Genomic DNA, 24541 nt, shown 5'->3' with positions numbered 1-24541 from the left:
AAAATGAAGACAACATAATGTATAATGTGTTCTATATACATATCATATGTATAAAAGAACTATAGTCTGTTTCATTTATGACATTTAAAAACTACAAAAAGAAAACTGTTGACATTTCAAACTCTTATTAAAAACAAAAAATCACTGGCATGTTGTCGGCCTACTTTGAAATAAAACACAGAACTATGTAAGTTTTGGGAGGTTTCCAATATCACATTTGACACAGACATAGTGTGCGATGCATATTTTAATGAACAAAATCTTAAACCGCTTTCATTCATCGCTTGTTCAGTCAAAAAAAAAAAGTTCACTTTGAGAGAAAGTGAACATTTCTCTCAAAGAGAGAAATAATGTAAAGTAAAATGAAATAAACATAGTGGATGTTTTCAAAGGTACAGGGAGCCACAGTACAGGCACTGAAGAGCCACATGAGGCCCCAGAGCCACAAGTTGCAGACCGCTATTTTAAGCTGTCTGAATGAGTCAGTGCAGTGGCCTAACAAGAATAGCCCACACATCATTTCAAAAATTCAGCTGTGACCACAGCCTTTTTCTTTTTTATTCACACATGTCAAAGTGTGGCAGTTTGTATACACTACTTAAAATCACATCCTGCCACAAAAGTGCTGCAGCTCTGAGCTGCAGAGACCTCTTGTGGCCACAGGCTGATCTCACCCTCCCTGAGTCTGAAGAACAGCTTTGACGCAGCAGATTTCTAATGTACCTGGCATGTTTGAGGGTCCTTATCCACCTCTGGGTCAATTCTGTCTCAGTCTCAGTTTTTGTGCGTCTTGGTGTGTGTGTGTGTGTGTGTGTGTGGTATTTTTGACTGAAAAAAAAAAAACGTGTTATGGTTCTGAAATTTGTTTACCAGCTGCCAATGAGCCTGTTGATGTTTGAGGAAGTGCATCAGCTCTGACATCAGCAAGATGTTTGACCCAGAAAAAAAAATCAGATAGCACTAATATCAGTCAAAGGTATGAGGATGCACTGTCAACAAGCTGGGTGCTTGTTGTGCTGGGTGAGGAAGAATGTTGCTTGCAGCTCTAATAAGCAACAATCTGGTGAATACATGGACTAGAGATGGGTTAAGCGTCTGTTTCTTACTGCGAAACAGTGATACAGCGGCTATGGTGAAAATAGGAATAAAATAAAACCTAAGCTGCCACTCACAAGTATCAAAATAGAACCCACATACGACAATTTCACTCACTTGAAAAAGGGAGTGAAATTACGGAGGCCTTTACAGAGGCCACCATCTTGCACTGCCATGTTTCTACAAGAGCCTGAATGGACAAATCACACATTAGCCTGTATTTTGCGGAAGCTTGTGATACAAAAGAGGAGGAATGGCATCCTCTCTGGTATGTGAAGGCCATCCCAGTGACACATGAAGGAACAAGAGGAGTGAACAAAGACGTCCTCTGCACAACTGGAGGCAGCATGCAGGGATGAAAGAGAAGTATGTAATGCAATCGCAACGGTGTCGTCTCAACTTTTTCAAACTCTCTTCGCATCCTGACAGGAAACAGAAATGTGTTGTCTGTAGTCGTCGTAATGATGCAATAAAGATGAGAAATCATGTAGGGCACCTTTGAACCCACCAAACATCAGACGGTTAGTGTTGCTCGACAATATTAAATGTATTTTTGTTCAAATAATTTCTTGGTTGCAAGCCACTAACACTCGTACATGTTAAAAGTCCAATTTTAGTCAGACTATGACAATGATTCTGTTACCCAGCTAGTCTTAGTCGGACTAACATACCTGGATAATGTGATTCATAGTCTGATTACTCCTGTATGCATACGCTTCATCGGACTGGAGTCAGACTTGCCGAAAATCATCTCAAGCAGTTGGTTTTCCTGTGACATAAAGGTCAACAGGAAAGTGATACAGAGGGATAGAGGCCAATAGAGAGATACAGCGCCACCTACGGAGGTGGAGTCGGACGTACACAGCAGATAAATCAATTTTCTCTTCCTCATGTATCCTCGGAGTCGATAAGTTATCCAATTACTTTTCTTAGTCGGACTATGGCCTCAGCTCGATTAAACTGTGCATGTAACTATACTGGGATACCAACTCCTACTGGTGTTAGTCAGACATGTAGCATCAAGAGTTATTTCTTTTAAATACACATAGTTTACACTTGAAGCTGCTAAAGAAAAGACCAGAGTTATTTCCAACAACTTGTTTGCATCACATCTAAATGTCTATTTATGTGAAACAGTAATGCTCTGGATATAATTATCACAGTGTTGTGTCAATCATTACATTTATAATAAGAAACAAGTTGCACACATGTTATGTGTGACTTCAAAAGATGAAGGGGCTTCTGCCCTATGCTTTTACACAACCACATCCTGTTACTCTAAGACACTGTGTCTACAGATCGCCCGGCACATATTTGGTTTTGACCAGAAAGCATTTTTGAGTACAGGAGGTACATGAGGCAGAAGTGACTTTTAAACCTTGTGACTCGAGATGGAAAACACTTATCAGATGCTTTCAGATTATGAAACTAGTCACTGTGACTCCAAACCTCTTTTTCACCCCACACCTACTCTTCTAAAAGCGCCATGTGATCGTCAACATTTCCACTGAAAAACAGCAAAAGCTCAAAGGTGTTTTTTTTTCTGTGAGAAGTGACTAATTTGCCCATGTTTTGAGTTAATCACCAGATACGAAGCCTTTTGAGAAGCACAATGGAGACTTTAACTTGATCAGTCTCCTCACAAACAGAAGGTGGAGATGGGAAGCTGCGGCACCCGAACTGCATGTGTGTTGTTGTCACACTGGGACACAGCATGAACAATGCGATGCGTTTTCCCACTCACACACGACAAGTACTACTTTTTAAAACTTTTTCCTTTTACTAGTAGTTGGTCACGTGTGTAGATGTTTCACATACACTGTTTGGACTCAGCTGTTTAATTTTAAGTCAACTAATGAACTACCTAACTATCTATCAACCTCTCAGAGGTTTTAACACATTATCAGTAAATCAGTAAAAGTCCTCTGGTTTCACTTCATTGGTGGCAGACTATTATCTCTTATTATGGCATTTCCTGTCACAAGTTATAACATGTATAGAAATACCTAATGTTTCCATACATGGGAAGTCTTTTGCAGTTTGTCATATTACTGGGGGACGATACGGAGAATTTGGAAAAACAAAAACAAAAAGAGCAGGTGTGACTTTTTGTTTTTGGCAGTAAATGTGCCGAGTGTCATAGTTTTCTTGTAAAAAGGGTCTCTGTTTCCGCCCTCACCTCAAAGCCCAGCTTTCATACCTTGTTTGACTGTTTTACAAGTTGTTGTTAGGCGGCCTACACACAGGCACACATACACACATGCACACACACACACACACATAGCAAGTGCACACTCAAACCCTCAGACAACGCTTCGGCTGATCTCTGTTGCTTTGACAAGGGGGAAAAAAAAGAAGTCACAGCTTGTGACCACAAAGACACATAACTCAAGTAAACATTTGTCGCTACTGCACACGTTGCATTTGCTCCTCTTTTTTTTCTCCTCTGTTTGACATTTTAATGTTGACGCTCGACTCTCTGCATTTGGATGCAGCTCGTCTTAAAGTGTTTGAACTGCGCACCTTGATTTGCAGTGTTTGCAGGAGAAACACTGCAATGGGCTCAACTTTGGAATTGGAAATTAATTATTGTTCTGTTTTGCAAAAGTTCCTTTCATCTTGTGTGGTTAATAATGACTGTAACATGTTGGGGAGGAGGAAAGGGTTCAATTCCAACCCATTCACAACATTAATTTGTTAAAGTTGGGTGTTGGTTGCTTAATGATGATATGGAAATTCACTTCAATTACAGACAAAATAATCATGAGCATGTTTTATATATATATGTGTAAATATATATATATACGTATGTACATATTATTTTAAACATCTTTTAAATAATAACTTGGGACGTTTCTCCTTTTAGTAAACTGCTTTCAGCCACACTGTCTCTATTACCGTCAGGATTTATTAAAAACAAAAACGAAAAAGACATTTACTTCTTTTGCTAAACTCCTTTTCATTTATTCCAACTTGATTTTTTGCATGTTGCAGCTGAACATTCCACACCTTACCCTTCCCTTCTCAGTGTGTTGGAGAATCTATGGAGCCTTCAGTTTGCAGCAGAACTCACAGATATTTATTTTGTCCATTGTGAGCTATTGTAAAAACATGGTGGTGCAAAATGGCGACCTCTGTAGAGCTGACCCGGCTCCTCAAATAAATATAAAATAGGCACCTTATTCTGAGGCAGTTAACACTTTTATATTCCTTTTATTCCTTGGCTTTCAGCTCAACATGAGAGTTGCCTATTTTAATCCATCTTTCCTTTCCTATTGGTCTTAATGCTTTTATTAATTTAATGTCCTGTTAGTTTTAAGTTGGTCTTCATGTTTTCGTATGTTGTACACACATATGTTGTAAATGTACAGCACTTTGGTCAACTTTGTTGTTTTTAAATGTGCTTTATAAATAAATTTGGATTGGATTGGATTTATATTCACTTTCTGACAAAAGAAAAGAATTTCAACAAAGTTTTACACACTGGACCTTTTAAAAGTAAGTAAAAATGAGTCAAACATGGTTACAAATTCTAAGTATTTATTGTTTCATATTATGTACATTGCAAATTGGTTAATATTATCATTACAGTACTTTATTACATGGTATTCAAGTGAACAATGCAATAAACTATCTGCAATGACTACATAAACACTGAAAATAAAAATTTATTTACATTACAAATACATATTGTGTTAAACTGTGGTGTCCAATTTGTTTTTTTAATACAAAGAGCCAAACCACTTATGTACAGTTTTCCCCCACATTTCTTGCAGATTAGGCACTTTACTGACCTTTCACTGACTAACAATCTGATATCAACACAAGGCCTGACGAGAGAGACGTGGCAGCGCCTCAGAGAACATGCTGATGTTGCAGCATTGCTTCACATGCATCACCTGTACCTCGCTGGTGCAGAGCTTGTGGGGTTTCAGGGTTGGTTGCTTGCAGGCGTGTGATGTCTTCAGCGTCTGAGTGTGCCTCGCATGTCCTCGTAAACATCATTGGTCGTGACACGTCTCGGTTTCACTGTAGTGCGCAAAGTCTTGATCTGGCAAAAAAAAACAAAAACAGTTATTGGTGTCAACATGTCAGATGTTTTTATATAACAGGTAATAGCATGGTTGTTTTTCAGTGGTGTTTTGTGGGACATTTTTATAGTGACTTTTTAATTTGATTCAGGCATATTTGACAGTATCAACTAGGTCAGATGTATTTAAAATATCAACTGTCACCAATGTTACAGTCTAATACATCAGCCTTCCATGAATACTTCAATTTAGATGGGCTCCAGGTCCCCTGACATTTAAAGAATAAGCAATATACAGGAAAAGCCTAAAGAAAATGACTTACAGACAAAGAAAAAACAGAGTTATTAAATAAAAAGTCAGTCTTAAACTTGCTTCACATGCATGTTGACAATCTGCAGAGCCTCCAAAGAAAGAAAGAAAAGAACACCAAAGCTACTGTGGAACATAGAGTGCACTTGGTTATGTCTTGGGGCCTTGAATTTGCACAGTGCACAATAACATCTCAAGCCTATCGAGGCAAAACATACTGCGCAGTGTCCGAGGGCTCAGTCTCAGGCCTGGTTCAGTGCCCATGTCAACAGATTACAACAGATCTGTGCTGATAATGATGTCGATATTCTAGCAGCAGTACATGACATAAAACTAACACTTTCAGAGTGGTTTTAGTGTCTAGGCTGAATCTGGATAGATATTATATTATATTATTATATTATAAAATGATTTTAATTGCTGTAATAATTACTTCAGGTGATGCAGAAGACACCCAGCAGGTGAGGACCTGGCCTCAATGACCCAAATCACACTGCAACTATACAAGCACCCGAGAAAAGCTCATAAAATAATGGAACATTTCCGAAATGATCCTGATCTTAATCCTATTGAATATGTATTTTTAAAAAAAAAGCTCATTGTGGAGGAGGCACCATTTGAACCTGAGTCAGCAAGAGTCAGCCAAAGTACTTAGCAGATGCAGAGGATGCTGCTAATGGCTGCACAATAAAACATTAAGTTAAGGGTTTGTGTCTGGGTCCTTTACCAACAGTTTTATTGTCTATACTATTAAGTTAAATCAAAAGCCAAAAGCAAACCCTGATTATTGCTTAATGTTGAATAAACTTTTGCCAGTTTTAAGTTATTTCAGAGAACCTTGTGGGTTCCACATGTGTACTTCAGCGTTGTGTTGGCACTGAACTAAACACTAAATGGAAAAAACACATAGTAAAGATATTACCCTTAATTTGGTGGGGTTTTTTTTATTTTGGTACAACATTTTCTGTTCAGCAACTCGTTCCATCCTGTGCATCAGGACATCCTCATCCTTGTGAAAACCATGCACTTCAATCACTCTCAGGGTCCAGTGTGCATCATGCACTAACCCTAACCCCCTTGTCGGGAAACACGATAAAGGATGACTCATCTGACTATATTCCTTTTTTACACATCTCTGTGGACCGGTGTCTGAACTCGTAAATGTGCATTCATCTGTGTGATGAGAGGTTTATGTTCTGCATCTCTGCTATAACATCCATCCCTGTGTACATGTTGATGGGCTAATAAACATGTGGCGACATCCTGCATTGACTGTCTCAGTCACCCGAGGAAAAGCTAATGGACAATCATCGTGCTCATCAAATGTGTCGAGTCTTTTCTTTTGTACCGGTCTTGTGTGTATTATTTTATGCTGATTGAAAGTTAAAAATGCCTTGGATGGGGAAAAAAAGAGAGAGGCATAGCTATCATGTGTTGCACCACACAGTGTTCAACAAGCCAAGGCTCCATATTTTGATAAATTGATGTCTTATGATCTCCTTTTATTATGTTTCAAAGATATTTGTCATGTCATGTCGCCTGCGTGTATGGCTGTTGATGCGCTTTGATGAACTCTCATGCAAGGCAAATTCTCCGAGAGGGGAAATAGAGCTTTCTTTCATTCATACCTTAGCGTTCACCTGCGTGAACTGCCTCTGCATTCTTCATATTCATTCATCATTTATTCAGGGTTTTCCCTTAATGTGTCTGCAGCTAATGGGTGGGGTGTGTGAGAGAGTTATCTGATCTGTTTCGAGAACATTTTAGCATAGCAGGAACAAAATGTAGGCCTACTATCAAAAACAACAGGAAGGAACGTAAGAAAGAAAAAAAAAGTCCCTGGAATTCTATCAGGTCTTGTGAATCAAAGAAAAACATTGTGCGTGTACATGTCTTTAGTAGGCTGTGTGCAGTGTTGTAATGTCACAAAGTACAAATACTCTGTTGCAGTACTTGCGTACAAAATGCACGTATACTGTACTTTATTTGTATTTCTAGCAGCTTGTGCTTTTACTGCACTACATTTCCTGTAACTATCTTTGTTACTACCAAATGAAATCAGAACTTCACACTATAGTTTTGTCATTCAACCATTCACACGCAGAGCAAGGAATTGAACCCACAACATTTCAGTTGAAAGACAACTCACCCTACCACTGAGCTACCATGGCTCAATCCTAAAAGCACAGTAAATGTCATATACTTTAAGACTTTTATTATTTTTAATATTATTAAAGAAAAAAGGTGACTTCAACTTCTGCCAAAGTCATTTTCTGGTAACATACTTTTACTCAAGAGTCCCCTTTAGGTACTTGACTGGCTGTGTGGACCAGTTGTCAATCAAACCTGTCTTTGTGAGGACATTTTGCCTGCTCCACACGACTTAAACATGCTTTTTGAAGACCTGGTTTAGGTCTTAGAATGGTAGAATTTGGTTAGGGTAATTCCCCACAAAGAATGCAAAACCAGTGTGTGTGTGCGTGTGTGTGTGTGTGTGTGTGTGTACCTTCAAGAACATCCATATGAGAGCGCCTATGATGAGGCTGATCAGCACAGCAGCAGCGATCACAACAAACACCAGGATCAGCTTGTCATCATTTCGCTCACACACCTGGTTCACCTGGTTTCCATTTGCTGAGACAAAGTTGTTTGAATAAAATGATTACGTGATACGTCACATGTTCTGGCATTAAGAAGGCATCAGTGGTATGTTATATGTAATTATACTATAGCAAGTGTCTTTGGCAGCCTTTTTGCTTGAGATGGTGCAGAAGTCTGGTAAGTGGCATGAAAATAGACTAAATGTTTAAATTATTTTATATTTCTTAGGTTGTAATGAACGCCTTGAACTGCTTGAGGCCTTTTCGGACGAGTCTTTGTTAAATGTGTGTCCTGTGGAACAATGACGAGTTGAATTAGTAAGGGCTCACCTGTCACCACCAGGAGGACGGATCCTTTGCCTTTCGTCGCGATGACCTTCCCGTCCTTCGAGTTAAACTTTTTGTAGACACACCAATAGGGCCCCGTGTCCTCGGATGTCAAGTTTTGGATTAGAATGTCCACGTTGCAAACTTTTGTTTTGACCTGGAGTCTGCCACTGAATGCTGCAGTGATTACGTTCCCTTCTGGTTTAAATTCTGTATGAATAACTTGAACCTCCTCAAGTAGACCCTTATTCAAGGTCATGAACTCTTCATCTTCAGTGGTCGTGCACTGAATAGTGACGGCTTCCCCAGCTTTTTTCCACACCACTCCGCTCCCGCCTACATATGTACACAAACGACACAGCAATGAATTCAAATCATCAGCATAGCACTTACATCACCGTGAGTACTGCTTGTGTTGTATTCTGTCTTACCTGGCTCACTCAGAACTGTGCAGGAGACACAAAGGATGATTGTGAGCTGTAGCCCGACAGCAGACATGATGACAGTGATGGCTGTCACGCAAAGTTTACAGGAGTTGTGACTCCTCTGACGGAAATGTGTGTCTGTTTTCCCCCAACATTTGTCTCAGCAGCAACATGTGACCTACATAAAAAGTTAGATGTGGGTGAGAAGGTAACAGCCACATGAGGTACATAGATGTAAGTCTTTTTTTTTCTGTGACTGAACCACCCACAGGTACAGGACTTTTTCAGCTCTGGCTTAAAACAACACTCACTCACTCACTAAACCCACTTTTATTTAATACAGATAACATGTAACACAAAGTACTTTACATTAAAACACTCTCTGTCTCTAAAATATTACTGCTTACAACTCTATTAAAATAAAATAAAGGTCAATGTTATCAGAGAGTTACTGTTTCACAGTGCTCCCTAGTGGTTGGAGAATGAACATGTCGGACATTTAGATGAAGTACAGTCACATAGTGGTTATGTATACAGGATGTTGGGGTAAAAACAAATTTTTTTCATAATACATTACAACTAAACTGATCATGAATGAACATTTTGTAAAACAGCATCCGATTTTTTTAAATAATGTTTACTGATAAACATTTACAAACACAATTACTATTGTTAGTATTATTATAATGATGCTGTTTTTGCTGTCATGTTATAGTGTGCTTTAAACTGCACAGTCACAGGAGTCAAATTACGAAACAATTTTTATAATCAGTTTTAATAAGACACACTCCTTTCCTATACTCCTATCAGACACAGAATAAAGAAGCTCTAACTTTTTTTTTTTTTTTACTATTTCAGTTTAGTTAAGATCTCATTATTTATGATTCTTTACTAAAGAGTTATAGATTACTGTTCAACAGGACATACAGTAACACCTAAGACATTAAATGTAATCATTCATGAAACACCATATAAAATAAAATATAACCTTTTGTCTTACATCATTATTATTATTATTATTATTATTTCACATATCTACACACATGCATGGCAGTTTTGACTGCAAGCTAAGGCGGTGACAACACTGTCAATTATTTCTAGGATTCCAAAGGCTTTAACTGTAAATTATTTTTTTTTTACAAGAAATCACACCATTATCATTTCACATGCTTTATCTCTGATACTTTACAATATAATACAGTGTTTTGTGTTTACATTTTGAAAGGGATATAGGTGTGGCTATTACAGTACACTCAAAAAGATTCTCGAAATTTTAAACCACCGAAATGTGCTAATGTATGACATAACTATTGTGTGAGTTATAGGAAATACAACATTTATACAGGGACACTCTGCCAAATTACTGAAATATATGAGACACATATAAATATGAATATACAGCAATTTACAGCACAGGATCTAGGATATAGTAACTCACTGTAAAGACACACATTCATGGCATGTCATTTACTGTGAATGAACCGTCAAGCATTTTACTGAAACAACAATATCCCATTATATTGGATAAGGTCAGGTGGAGAGCTGATGACTTGATTTTATTGCATCACGTGTATCAACTAAATACAGAGATGATGATGGCCAAAGTCATCACGCTGCCACTGAAGAATTGTAAACTCTAGATCAATAACGTCATTAAAGGTTTTCACAGTCTTTGGGGACGGGGTTAAAAGAGCACGTCCACTTCCTGGACATCTGTGTCTCCCTGCAGGGACAAGATTTTTAAAAATCAGGTCCATCCCACTGTCTTTCCCTTCCTCCAGCCTCATTCAGTTAACCAAGTGAGCCAGGACAGATGCTGTAGGGAGGGCATTTACATTTGCTCTCTTCTGTTGCTCTGGAAACAACCCTGTCCATTTGCCAACCAGAGCTTCCTGTTTAGTGCTGCTAATGGGTGGGAGGCGTCACATTTTTAAGACTGCCTGATAATCAGGGGTCTTTGGTTACAGATTGGACAAAAAGAAGACAGAAATAGAATGAAAGATGTTATCATTTTTAAGCTTAAAGCACAAATACAACAATATCCCTGCTGTTTTCTGCGTCTGCGGAGCGACATAATTAAACAGTGTTCTTTACGATTCTCCTTGAGGCCGCCTTGATAACTTGCTGAGTCAGTGGAGTATGACTGAATGGGGCTATTGATTGTTTGATTGATTGTCTGCCATGCCACTCAGCGATGACTCATCTCATTTCCCAAACTGGCTTCCGCACCCCCGTGTCCTTTTTCCTGTTTCAGAGCTCTCCCAGGACACACATGGCCTCATCTGGAGAGCACATGCTTTAATCACCAAGTCAATACACTGAAGCCGCAATGGAGCAAGGATGCTTAAACATTCATCACAGACAGCAGTTAAATGACTTGGCATATGGCTGTGGGGGTGGAAAATGCTAATCACTGGTCTTTCTACAAAGATTTGTTGAATGATCAAGGGGGACAGATGACAGGGTTTGTTTCTAATGTGGCTTTAGTGATTAGCTGCCGGGCCAGGATAAAAGAGCAAACTGCAGTATTGTATTTAGTGTTGCATAATCCAACTGTCCCAGCAATACTTTTTTAACTCAAAATATAAACTGGGCATCACTTTTGATTTGTATCCCATGTGTTAACATGCTTTAAGAGGGAGAGATGGAAAAAAACATTAGGGATGGGACAATACCACTTTTTTGTGTCCGACAAAACCCGAGACACAAACTCGAGTGTCTACCGTTACCGATGTTAGTCCAATCGAATCATTTTAGACCATTTATGAACGTAGGAAGCTGTTATTCTAAAAACATAATTCTCCAACTGTAATAAATACTGTTAAGAAATAAAGAGCCCAAACATGACTCAGCAAAAATGCTTATTGTTTAAATGTCTGCGCATGGTGAAGCACGCGATATAGGATATAGGATTTTTGGATAGTACTGGATATCCGATCCAGTGATTTTGACCTATATTGAACCGATGATTCTCATCCCTAAAAATGCGCAAATATTTTTCGATAGAAGTTATATTTACAGCTGCAGTGCCTAACGTTTGTTATGATTCAGCCTCTGTTTGTATTTGCATGCTGCACCCTTCATCTGAAAACCGGCTTTTTTGAGCAACTGCTATCAGACCATAATAAGGAAGCATTTGTGTGCATACAACAGCAGCGCAGGGACAAGAGGAAGCATTTACCTCATAAAACTGAACCACTGCTTCTTTGTGTTTTCAGTCATACAGTCATTTACTAGCACACTGTTACTGCTGCATCAGTCCGTTTTGCCATAAAGTGTCTCACTTCCTGTGGGCAGTGCAGGAATTTCAGCAGATGATATAAGATGTAAAAATCCCCACTGGAGCAGATTGATGAAAGCACTGAAGGAGCAAGGTAATAATAAAGGCTCAGGACTTTCCCTGTGGATACACCAACTGAAAACAACCATTCATTGACTAACTGCACTCCAACATCCTGGCATTTCTCCAGGGCAGGAAGTTCTTTTCCTGATCTTGAGTGACCTTTGCATGCCTTTCACAGCAGACGAGGGCTGGAACACACGACTGTGCCACTCTGCTCTTCACAGGCTGTAGCACAGGAGGCACAAAGAGGCCTAACTCCTGATTCTGAGACCGTTGTGGCTGCTGCATGTATGATGTATTAAAGAGAAGCCAGTTAAATACAATGGGAGCTCAAGATTCACTGTGTTATAGCAGCCAAAAAACATACATCCACAACAAAAAGATCTGTTTCAACATTAGAGCTAAGCCGACAGTGATGACATGTCAGTGAGAGGTCTACAAAAAGTCTGTTCATCCATTTTCTACCACTTTATCCTCCACATGAGTAGGGGGCTGGAGCCAATATCAGCTGACATAAGGGCAAAAGGCAGGGTACAACCTGGACAGGTCACCTGTTCTTCACATATAAAGACAAACAAGCAGTCACACTCATACCTACAGTCAATTTAGAGCAGTGGTTCTCAAACTTTTATGCCAAATAGTGCCTGAGAAAATAATGAGCTACACACTCATGTGTATGTGTATATGCAGTAAACCAGGATTTTCATCCATGTACCAGAGGAAGCTTGCGTACCACACTTTAAGAGCCATGAATTTATAGTGTCCAATAAACCTTATCTCCAGGATTGTGGGAGGAAGCCAGAAAAAAAAAACAACAACCCACAAGCACAAGATGAGAAGATGCCAACTCCACACATAAAAAGGCCCTCAGTCATACTGGGATTCAACCGGTGACCTCCTTACTGTGAGGCAACAAAGCCAGCCACTGCAGCACTGTTTGTATTTTGACATTTATTGTAATCCTAATAAAATAAAACATGTCCTGGCTATTTCTATGACCAGCAACCTCTCAGCTTTGCCTGCATGATTAGTAAGTGTATGGAGCTGTCACTGGTTTCCACAGCCATGTGCATGTAACTGACTGTATAATAAATTGTGTTAATCTATTGATAGCTTAGGTTAAACACTGAATTTTACATGGGTTTGTGTTTAGAAAGAAATATTCAAACGTAAAACTTTAAATCAGAAAAGAAAAAGTCAAACCAAAAGGAACTGATAGAGGGGAAAAATACTGGTGTTCTGCATCAGCCTTTGTATTTTCACTTAACTGTGCTCGAGAGTTCAGACTAAGAAAAACATCTCCAAATAAAGCAAACTGTTGGAGAGCTATCAGAGGTAATATTTCATACATAACATCACATCTTGCATGAATCATGTTTTGCTTTGTGAATCTGATTTTTTTTTTTTTTTAAATAAAGAAGGGGTTTAAACAAAACGCATTGCCGACATTAAATCAGAAACATGATGTCATGAAGAGATTGGGCAGTTTCTGTGATGACAGAATTGGCAGCGGCTCTCGTGATTGCTTCGGCCGGGCAGAGTTCCAGTCAAAGAGCCTGTCTCTGCTCTCAAAAAACAACAGTGTTCAGGCTCCAACTCAGTGTAGATAAATAGTGTGTGGAGCCGTTTCTGCATAGACACTGAAAACCAGATATTATTTTGACACTATCGTGTTTACTTTACATGAATAATAGTGCAAATGCATAAAAGAGTAGAATCAGCCACAACAAATTCATATCAATCTTTATTGTATTTAGAAATCCACGCATCAAATCTTTTTTTTTTCCTTTACCATTTACAATGGGGCACAAGCTAAATGTCATGCCTTTCCCAGCAGGCGCGATGCACTACAGGATGGGCTGAAATGGAAGGAGAGCGGGAATACATAAAGTGCTTTTGTCAACATTTTCTTCTTTTAATAGAAAAAAGGACCAAAACAGAAGGTTTGAGGGTGGAGGGAGGGGACACGGAGGTCCAGGGACGTGACAGCGAGAGTGCATGTAAAGAAGGTGACATCATGAAGAGGAGGAAGAGAGTCGTGGGGGTATTTATTTAAAAAAAAACAAAAAAAATGTTTGAATGAAAAACAAAAACAAAAAAACAAAAAGAAAAACAGAACAAGTAGTCTCAACCCAGGATGAGGCTGGACTTGCCACCAGGTGGGTTTCTTCGGCCACCTGCAGTGACATTGGCACCTCCCGATGGGGCAGAGGGCTCTGGTGTCTCCTGCTGCTCCTGCTCCTCTTGCTCCACATTGTCAGTACACTCTAAAGATGAAAACAGAAAGAAAAAAAAAAACACATTTACCCAGACTCCAGAGCAAGTAACTGGGGCTGCCATTTAAACTAAATGCAGATGACTAGTCTATTTAGACCCGACAGCTCACACATTTTGGAATGCATTTCTGACAGTTAAAACCACGTAATTTGGTAGAAACAAACTTTGAGGTGAAACCGTCCACTGCAGCTTTGTCCCTCAAAATCTAATCTAAAAGGACCTAACACTAACATAAACCACAACTAGTCACTTAAGTCAGGTTCATTCTCTTGCACTTTTATTCTAAGTTACCAAGGCAGACTGGTATTCATTATATCATCGAAAAAAATCTTCCCTTTACTGTGCATGACAATAAACCTCTTGGATTCGTATCAGTAGCAAAACAAAACTTAAATTCCAAAAGTACAAAAAACAAGTAATCTGTCCATCGTTTTCAATAAAAATCAAGTATACTTAACTGTAGTCAAGGCTAGCTACTCCTTCAGCTCACTGTAATTTCAGCCAGGTTTGTTTTACCTCGACTTTTTGTAATAAACATAATTTAAAGAGGAAGTTACGATACTGGCATGTGATACGTGCAGTCACATAACACACTTCAGTTTTCATGGCTAGAATTCACACAGTAAATCAGTGAATACACAAAGAGCGCAAACACTGGGCTCTTGCAAAGTGAAGAGCACTTTTTAAAATTAATAAGATTATTAATTAAAAAGATTTTTGAAAGGAAGGACATTCAACTCCCAAATATTCCCTGCTCGACACTGGAGGGAATGGAGGAGCCGCTGTAGTGAGTTTATTAAATACAGATTTAATCCGACTGGTGCCACAGATATTAGAACTACACGACCTGTTTGACGCAGACAGTTAAAAAAAAACCCTCCATGCCCGAGCATGAAGACACATTCACAACATGCATATTTCAAACAGAAACAAATGACTGACCATGGTGCTTTAACAAGCAGGGCTGAAGCGGCTCAAATAATAACACAAAATCCCATCACGTTCAAAAGCAGAGCAAACAAGTGAGCGTTTCTGAACATTGATGAGTGGTCAAACCCTCCATTATCCAAGGAGCCAGTCTCTTCCTGACAAACATGCACCTGGAGGTTAATAAAAAGCTTTTCATACTAAGTGAGGGCCTGCCATCAAAGAACAGCTGCCAGACTACAGACCATCATGACAGGGAAAATACCACATCAAATAGGTCATATGATTTTTTACATGACACAGGATAGAACTAGACGCAACACAGTATGATCTTTAAGAGGCGAGTAAGCAGGGAATTACAGTTACAGCGTTACAGCGTACCATGGACTTATTCACTAAGTAATCTAAGTCATGCACTGCTGGTTAGACATAGTGAGAGTGAGACAGAAAGCCTTTTATGAACAGCTGCAGAACTTGAAATACTTACCATCATTTACTTGCTCTTGGCCATTCTCAACCTAGAATCAAAAACATGATACAAGAATGTCAGATACATTCGCCGAACAAAGCGGAGTGATGTTTTCACCCGTTTATACAAGACATCCAATATACCCTTTTTGTGTTCTTTATCTGAACTGCTCTAACTGCTCCTACTTTGTTACAACACGGTGCTTTGACAGGCAGACTCCGTGCAACGTTTGAAATCTCCTGTTGCTGACAGACAAAACAGATCTTTTCTTGGCCAGAGGGGAAGCGAGTTATTCATACCCTCAAAGCCAAACCAGAAAAAAAACGTGCAGAAAGATAATTTAAATTAAACAATCCAGAACTTCACGAATTCCATAGAAGCTTCTTTGGACAGACAGCCAACGCCCGATGACTGAAGACACAACTACTGAGCTTTCTGATCCTTGAATTGTGATACAGTTATGACACAGTTCTGGAAGGTGAGCCACGTCTTTGTTTGACAAATATCCCGTTTCACTCTTTGTTAAAAGAATCATTGAATTTCTCGAATAAATATTCAGCCCTAAGGACTAGCTCATTCCCAGAATAAAAGGTAAACCTCTACTACGTGAGCGGAGAATATTTAACAAATAACATACAGGAAAGGTTTCAAATGCAGAGATAAAAGTTTCCACTGTACTGTTCAGAATTATTCTTACTCTATTAACATGTGCTTGTCAGCCTTAAACTAGGTTGTGGCTTTGTTACAACATTGAATGGAAACAATGTCTGTCAGAATAAAAGGGAGGTACCTCTCGTCTCTGGTTCCACAGCATGGCTGCTCCAGAGTTGTGGATGGTGGTGAGTTCCGGCTGAGGGTTCTTGGGGAAGAGAAGGGGCTGCTGGCACCGTCTCAACGGGGCCGAAGGCTCCCCGCACAGAGTCCCTGCAGCTGTGCCAGCTGGAAGTTAAGAGACAGAAGCACAGGGCAAGAATCTTGATAAAAGACTACTAAAAACATTTATGAGCAATAATATATCAGCTGTCAATGTGTAATGTTTACATTCTGGCCAAAAGCTAAAAGTGAAGCTGGACAGAGAGCTCAAGGGTCAAATGACAAAACATGACTCATGTTTTAAAGCAGCAGAGTCATACCACACGGACACTGATCCAATTAGTCACAGAGGCAACCCAGGCCCTCAGTGCTAAGCACAAGATTCATCTTCTCAGATTTGACCAAACATCAGCTTAAAGGCGAAATTTTACCGAAATAACATGAGACAAAATCACATAGAATCAACAGGAAATGTTCACAAATCCGCTTGGGTGTCTGCAACAGACCCAGAAACACAGTGGAACGCTTCCAGGCAGACAACCTGGATGCCAAAACTCACAAAACCCTGTAACGCCTGCAGTCTCCTTAGGCAGAAAGAGCATTAAAACCTTGAGTTTGGCTCATTGTAGGGGAGCAGGCTGTGCTAACCAAAGCCACATAAGGTAACAACCCAGCTTCAGCCCAGAGGGCCAGAGCGGAGACAGGCTGTCTTTGTCATGATGGGAACAACTGCTGCTGAAGAAGTGGAGGAGTGGCCATTGTTGTTAATAGAGTGAAGAGAACTCAACAAGAGCTTATTCACTAGTACTGATCAGTGAACAACAAAAAGCATATAGAAGGAGATTAAGCAAGAATGATAGGCTAAATGCAATGCATTATGTTATCATCACTATAACACATAGCCTTCTACTTAATCTTATAGATCTCCTGGGTCCATTATATAAATGTATGAAGTTACTGACCAGGCTGGGAAACAGGAATGACAATCATGTTGCTACTAGTAGTTTTGGATTCCTCTGTGATTATAGTGCTCATCATGTGGTCAGGAGCTGAGGGAAATTCAACAAACCAACAGCTCTGGTATCAAAACCCTAACATCCTTACCAACAACCTGCCAGAGACTCTGGCTGAACAACAATAAGCTTAAGTGTCAGCATAAACAGAATATCAGCACACCACTTTTTTCAATGTTCAAAATCCTTACCAACCTTACCGATCAGTGTCAAATGTTTAGTTTTTGTAAAAGGACACTAACTAGTTTGTACACTTATTAAATATATTTTTTTCTCCCTCACTCCTACTTTGTGTGTTTCATTTTATACTTATTTACTCTGGTTGTGAGATTTTAGCCCCCCAGGGAAAGAAATGAATTTTATTTCTTGAAAATAAAATGTGAAAAACAAAAGAGGGCTCTGGTCACTTGGACCATGCAGGTCTTGTTGCAAAAGGTTTTATAGGGAATGTTTTATAGAAGAAACAGCCGGCAATAAAACACAGTTATCCATACTAAAAAAGGAAGACGTCGTCTGAAACTAAATGTTTTTTTTAGTCAGACTATGACTGATCAGAAATGAATGAGCTACACACGAAAGCATGAAAGCATAAAACACAAACAAAAGACAACTGCCCACCTGCATGAAGTGTGCATTCCAAAGCAAACACAGAACAACTGGTAAAAAACCTGCTACTGCAATCAGCAGTGATAATTCAGGCAGAAGCAAACATTCTCATCCTTTGTATTAGTCAATGTTGGACAAATGAACTTGGCCTAGACCTGACTGAAACAATGCAAGGAGGAAATGGCTTCACTAACAGCAGCTGTTGGCTGCAGAGGTCAGCGGATGAAGTAATGATTTTGGGGTCAATTCGTCACTGTCCACACATCCAGGAAGTTTGACACAGAATGAAAACAGCTAGAGCGGTTTGCTACGGAGTAATAACTGTGAAAACACAAGATTCCTTGTGGATTTTAGAGAAACTCCACAACCATTACACATTACACACTACTACAATCTTTGAGTCCAAACCAAACACTAAACATTCCTCATCTTGTGTGACATGTTTCTGTTTAATAACATCATTTGTCATTTTCTGACCATAAAGAAGTTTAAAAACCACAATAAACTGATTTCACTCAGGAGCAAATATCTATTTTTAGTTGTATGACATTTGTTACGATAATTAACTGATTTAAAACTTTATCGTGATAATGCTTTTGTCCATATTGTCCAGCCCTATGATAGGTACATCGGCTTATACTTAATGTTTTATTTTTGCCTGCGAGGCTGTATGCGTGCTGTGACATTGACAAGTCCAAATGATTTACAGGTCTCTTACCCCCACTGCTACATTTACCTGCCTCTACTCCTCGAACAAAGCTTCCCAAAACTCTATAGAAAAGTACACATTTCACCAGATCACAACTTTTTATCTGACCCATTTCTTCCAGTGAGAGCTAATGCTCATCCCCATTCAACAAAGCCTAGCTTCAAATTACACTTATCCCTGTGCTCCAAGGCTTTTTGGCCTTTCCACTTGTGGGATGTGCTTTTCTGACAACCTAAATGGAAAAATACTAAATACCAAACACTTCAGTTTGTCTCCTTCCCTAGCTCAAGTTAGAGAAAATTAATTCCATGTTGCTTTTTGCTTACTTAAGGTTTCTGGTAGCCTTGCCTACTTTTGCAAGTCTGAGCTTTCCCTCATAGCCTTTCACTAGTGCCAAACTCAAACCACCACTAATGTTTGCCCTGTAAATCAAAACCTTGTTTTTGTCATTCATTTGGTCCTGATATTATCACATGGAAAAGTCATAGATTGAATTACTTGGTGGATTGTTCCTCCGATGAGCGTGAGGGTCCTCAGGTTCTCCAAAGATGCTAGAGGCCATCTTGTCTTTGCGCTGTGGGGTCGAGCCGTCGTCTGTGCCAAAGGAGATGCTCGAGTCCCCACCTGGCGGTCGTAGTACCCTATATGGAGCCATAAATGATACATTTCAATGTCAGTTGTCAATTACACTCCCATCCCCCACTCTTGAGTCCAAGTCAAAATATAAAGCATTTATGTCACAAGCCCATAGTGCAATGAGAAAAGAAAATCAGTAAAAAAAAAAAGAACACATCAGGATGACTCCCTCCACTTGCAGCCTTCTCCTGACCCCACCCTTAACCTTTCAAACACATTACATGCACACACAATAACACACAGCCTACTCTCGAAGCCCAGACTGTCCGCCTGTCAGACAAACAGTCACAATCTCTGCCCTGCAGCTGACTCCCGTCTCATAGAATCATAGTTAGCTCGCTAGCTGCTGACTCTTCTCAGCACAAATTCCTTTGCAGTGACAAACATGGGGCTGGTGTCAGTTCTTGGGGGAATAATTTGATGCCCCTTTTTTTGTCAATAATGCAATGGGAGGCAAAAAGTCTATGGTGAACAGTCAATAAAAGTCACCCCAAAAAACGAGAATATCAGAGCTATGTAAAAGAGTTTACATGGAGGGCAGAGCATGATAAACAATGCCCACTTTCCATTAGCGTTCCTTGTACCATGAGCAGAACAAAAGGGAAACAATAATGGTGAGGGAAAGCCTTTTTAATTATTGCTGTGCTGAAGGACAGTTGGGGCAGATAAGAGAAACTGTGTGTGTGTGTGTGTGCAGAGCCTCTCTTGGACCCCTCCCTCTTTTTCCCCAAGCAAACTCTCCTCTCCTCTCTTTAGAGTCCCCGAAGCCACCAGCTGACACGAGAGCAGCTGTCCAGAGGGTCAGGCGGACATATGGAGTCCAAAAAAACAAGTCAGCTCTAGAAGCAGAAGTATAAAGAAAGCAACTACATAAGGAGAATCTGCAGCACGTGGACTGCTCCTAATTTTCTCAATCAATTCTTGTAGTCTCCGTCATACTTGTGATGTGACAGTTAATGCCTAAACCAGACTTAACCTCCCAGCCAGAGGGGATGAGCTCATGCTTTCCACATGGATTGCGACAAGGGGAAATGCTTTTAGCTGCCTGGCAGCAGACCCCACCCTAGTCTGAAAATGCAAGTAATATCAATGAAATGGCTGTAATGTTTAGAAGCTGTTAGGCAGCTTCGTGGCAATCGGAGCTAGGGACGATAATGCTGAGCTCCCAAGCCAAAGATGGCATGTCTGATAAGGCAGGGAAGGAAAGCTTTTGATGGCCTACAAAGATTTCAGCCTAATTCTGTTCAATTGCTGCTCTACGGATCCCTTTGGTCAGCCAGCAGCAGAAATGACTAGAAGCTCAAACGAGGGGGGGTATAAGGAGACGAAGCAAAGAGCTAAGGGAAGATTTATGGGCTTAGCTACCTCAAAGCCCCCACCCAAGCCCCTGCATCATTTGAGAGCAGCATGCCACCTCAAATCGCTTGATGACTGACCGAGATTTGACATGCTCACTTGTATTCTCTAGTAGTCTGATTCAGAAGCCATTAAACTGACTCATTTGTTTAGGGATTCACAATTTAAACGGGAGCCTTCTATGCATTATTCTCTCTGCAAAGGGGAGGAATGCATCCAGATGAGATGCATCATTTACTGGAAGGCTGTGACTGCATGCTTGGAGGATGAGTTGTCTTTCTCAGGGAGTTTTCTTCTTTATCGGTACAAATACGCTTTACCTTATGTTTCGCCTCAAATAAATCTAGTAAAAGACAAAAATACCAAAAGATATTTTTTCTAAGCTTCACTAAACTCCTATTCTTTCCAACACCGGTGAACTAAGTCAGAGATAATGACATTTGCAGACCCCAGTCTGGTCTGGGATTCTTCCTGTGACCAGGCACATTTTAGGACTCTGGCTTATTAACCATTTATTTGGCCCTCTATTGAAAACAATCCGTACAAATGCCACAGATAGGAAGTAAGCAGTTATTTGGAACTACCAAGTGCAGCACATTTAGAAATCACAGCAGGAGATGAGCTGTGACTAAAAGTAGAGCAAAGTTAGAGAGTAACAGTCAATACAGAGCTAATGTAAGGCAGTTTTATCCATTCCAAAAAACAAACAAAAAGGAAAATAATTTAATATTAGAATTTTTTTTTCTTTGAGAAACTAGTATGCCTAATTATTCCACTTATCTCTGGCAGGTTAACCAAACTAACTTAGTGTAAACTAGAGGCTGTGGCGCATCAGTCACCCAATAAGATTAACTTAATTAGAAAGACTATGTGACAGTTTAGCTAAATCCAGAGAAATCCCTGTCCAGCGGGCTAACGTTAGGTAGCAGGCTGCCATTTAGCAGAAAAGCAGAAAAGAGGCGTTTGCTAGCTCAAGAGGCTCGTCCACATCCCACTTCTTTTGTTCCTCCATTAAAGGCGTTCAGCTCCTTTTACCTGGAACTGCTTTTAGCACCAGGTTCCATTCCTTTAAATGTGGTGGTCGTCGTCATCTCTAAGAAGTACTTCGATGTCTTGGCAGTGACAAAGAGTCAGTGAAAAAGTAGAAAGTAAAAAAAGAAAAGAAATTCCTCCTCTCTTCCCGCAGAGATGCGACGAGATGTCGACTCCACCCGTCACTGAAAAACATAACGACTACCAGATCCACCAGTTTAACTGTGCCAGCCCACGAGACCCAGCCCACCACTGCTTGCCCCGCTCTGATTGGACATGACGTCTAAAAACTCGTCTCTGATTGGCCGGGACATTTCAGAACTCTCCTCTGATTGGCCCGAACCTCGGCGACTGCCTCTACTGTTGGTGGCAGGTCTCGGTTTCATGTCAGTGCTCTCACTTTTTCACCATATCACTAAGTTATGTACATACTCTCAAAGTATGTTCTTGTTTCCGTGTTTATCCAAAAAATTGCAACTTTAAACACCTGAACTTTATTGTCCAATTTGTAATTTCTAAAAAAAAAATATTTATTCTAAACTTTCCTATAATGGCCCTGAAGGTCAAAACACAACATTTCAGAAAACACAATGACATTACAGACAACACAAAGTAAACAAAACCAGTTTTGCGTGACCTGGTTTCAGTATGAATGTAAGCCTGGCTCAGATGATTTCCTTTATCTTTACTTTCTTGCGGATGACCTGATAACGCTGTCACGATTACTCGCTTGTGCTCCAGGAGGTGAGAGTCAGGTTCCAGATATTGTCTGTATCTGGGAGTAAACCTCAGTCAGGCTTTTGTGGAATTCAAACCCATCAACACGTTAAGTCACCATCCATGTGGCAAAAGAAAACAATGTGCTCTGTGCAGTACAATTTAATGAAAACTGAAGACTGTTACAATGTTAAAACTGTATAAAATATAAAATAATTGTGCATGGACAGGTTTGCATGCAATGAAAGGCACATCTTTAACATATTCAAGACAAAAATTAACTGTGTTAATATTTTCATTTCTCATTACTTGTTAGAGGGTCATTTGCGAACGGTTAAAGTAGTTAACTGTTGGCTTTGATTAAATATTCCTGCAACAAAAGGAACATAGCTTTGTGGACATTTGATGTCATTAGATAAAAGGTACTGTGGACACAACCTTTATGGCTATGATAGATAGAGGGATTGGGAACAACTGTTGTAACCCAACTCTTTCTTGCCTTTGTGATTGATGAATTACGAGTCAAGCGTGAGGGAGAAGAATGGTTCTTCATCTCTAAGGATGGAGATCAATCCGATTTTAAACATTTCGACTACTTTTGTGTTTATATAGTTGGTGAAAATGAAAAAAATAATTTCATCACATTGCCTAGGTTGTGCTGAAAAAAAGGATATAAGACACTATATTATACATTCTTATAGCGTCTGTATATGCTGCATGTTTAAACATAGTAATGGTCATTTAAATATCTTACAACAGTATGAACACATGTCAGCATGTTGATTAACAAAGTCCACAAACTAATTCCCATTGTTATGTTTATTCTCAGGACTTAGGCCGTATACTTGTCTGGGCCCTGAGAGAGTATGACGAGGTGGATCCTTTTATCACGTCTGGTGCGTACACTTCACTCTCAATATGCATTATGTGCACATTATAGTCATCTGGTGTGAAATACCATAAGAAATCTGTAAACGTACAGCTCCAAAACATTAAAACGTGAGAAAGTTGTCAAAATGTTTAATTCATTAAAGTTAATTAATTTAAATTTCAGTTGGGCCGGAGAAGGAAGTTTCCTTCACAGAGGCAGTGAAAATGATCACAAAGGCTTTGGACTTCAAGGGTGAAATAGTCGTATCCTTCAAACATTTCCCAGTAATCCAGTTTTTATTTTGACAGGTGTACTCGTAAATAAATGGCCTTCTCATTTACAAACAATTTGCATAAGATATTGCATAAATTGACTGTTTTATTTTGAGCTAAAAACAATGATTATTAACCTGTTAATCTAAAAACAAAAAAAAACCCTCATAATGCGGTTTACCCTTGACACTTCACACTAGTATGACACCACTATGTCCGATGGTCAGATGAGGAAGACAGCAAGCAATGACAAACTGAGACGCTACCTTCCTGACTTCACCTTCACACCGCTTGATGAAGGTCAGAGTTCATAGTACAAGTTAATGAATGTGGATGAATATTGGCCTGTGTTTTAAAGTAACTGTTTCCTTTTATTTTATCTGTCCTTCCAGCCATCAAGATGACCTGTGACTGGTTTGTGGCCAATTACGACATTGCAAGAAAATTATGTGATGAAGCACTGAGCTGAAAACACTGCGTTCTTGCTGGTGTTGTTGTTTTTCTTCTTCTGTGTTTTGGAGTGAACATCTGCAATATGAGCAAACATACGAGGGCCAATAATTACTTATGCTGTTGATACAAATGTATTCTTCTGATTTGATGATTGACATCTTAAAACTTCTCTATATTTTTGGTTTTATGATGCAGGGAGGGCCAATATGACCTTTTTAAATCATAATACCTTCTCTTCGTTTTACCATGTTACAGTTAAA

General features: G+C 39.6%; 2 protein-coding genes and 1 long non-coding RNA gene across 3 annotated transcripts; 1 reads left to right on the top strand and 2 right to left on the bottom strand.

The window, feature by feature from the left end:
- Positions 1 to 4618: 4618 nt before the first annotated feature.
- LOC122784855 lies at positions 4619 to 8976 on the bottom strand. Its single transcript, XM_044050247.1, has 4 exons — positions 8794 to 8976; positions 8366 to 8698; positions 7942 to 8069; positions 4619 to 5146 (listed from the first exon to the last, which is right to left on the bottom strand). Exons 1-4 carry the CDS (start codon positions 8858 to 8860, stop codon positions 5060 to 5062), a joined length of 615 nt encoding a protein of 204 aa, XP_043906182.1. The 5' UTR covers positions 8861 to 8976; the 3' UTR covers positions 4619 to 5059.
- A 4885-nt stretch (positions 8977 to 13861) lies between these two features.
- jpt1b (Jupiter microtubule associated homolog 1b) lies at positions 13862 to 22170 on the bottom strand. The gene is made up of 5 exons (XM_044051550.1): positions 21972 to 22170; positions 19443 to 19585; positions 16594 to 16742; positions 15822 to 15852; positions 13862 to 14397 (listed from the first exon to the last, which is right to left on the bottom strand). Exons 1-5 carry the CDS (start codon positions 22025 to 22027, stop codon positions 14258 to 14260), a joined length of 519 nt encoding a protein of 172 aa, XP_043907485.1. The 5' UTR covers positions 22028 to 22170; the 3' UTR covers positions 13862 to 14257.
- Positions 22171 to 23775: 1605 nt separating this feature from the next.
- On the top strand, positions 23776 to 24274 carry LOC122785802. Its single transcript, XR_006362353.1, has 3 exons — positions 23776 to 23819; positions 24029 to 24128; positions 24221 to 24274. It is a non-coding gene; the product is annotated as an uncharacterized LOC122785802 (long non-coding RNA).
- The last annotated feature ends 267 nt before the right edge of the window (positions 24275 to 24541 follow it).

The sequence above is a fragment of the Solea senegalensis genome, linkage group LG19, assembly GCF_019176455.1.
Source record: "Solea senegalensis isolate Sse05_10M linkage group LG19, IFAPA_SoseM_1, whole genome shotgun sequence".
NCBI lineage: Eukaryota > Metazoa > Chordata > Actinopteri > Pleuronectiformes > Soleidae > Solea > Solea senegalensis.
The sequence above is the reverse complement of the archived record's forward strand: the minus strand, read 5'-3'. Positions and strand labels throughout refer to the sequence as shown.

Excerpts from the sequence above, each read along its gene's own strand:
- jpt1b (XM_044051550.1), bottom strand. The coding sequence starts at position 22,027 with ATGACGACGACCACCACATTTAAAGGAATGGAACCTGGTGCTAAAAGC. Across the intron at positions 19,586-21,971 it reads GGTGCTAAAAGCAGTTCCAG|GGTACTACGACCGCCAGGTG; the intron begins GTAAAAGGAGCT and ends GGCTCCATATAG. Across the intron at positions 14,398-15,821 it reads CCAAGAGCAAGTAAATGATG|AGTGTACTGACAATGTGGAG; the intron begins GTAAGTATTTCA and ends TTTCATCTTTAG.
- LOC122784855 (XM_044050247.1), bottom strand. The coding sequence starts at position 8,860 with ATGTCTGCTGTCGGGCTACAGCTCACAATCATCCTTTGTGTCTCCTGC. Across the intron at positions 8,699-8,793 it reads CACAGTTCTGAGTGAGCCAG|GCGGGAGCGGAGTGGTGTGG; the intron begins GTAAGACAGAAT and ends GTACATATGTAG. Across the intron at positions 5,147-7,941 it reads TCATATGGATGTTCTTGAAG|ATCAAGACTTTGCGCACTAC; the intron begins GTACACACACAC and ends TTTTTTTGCCAG.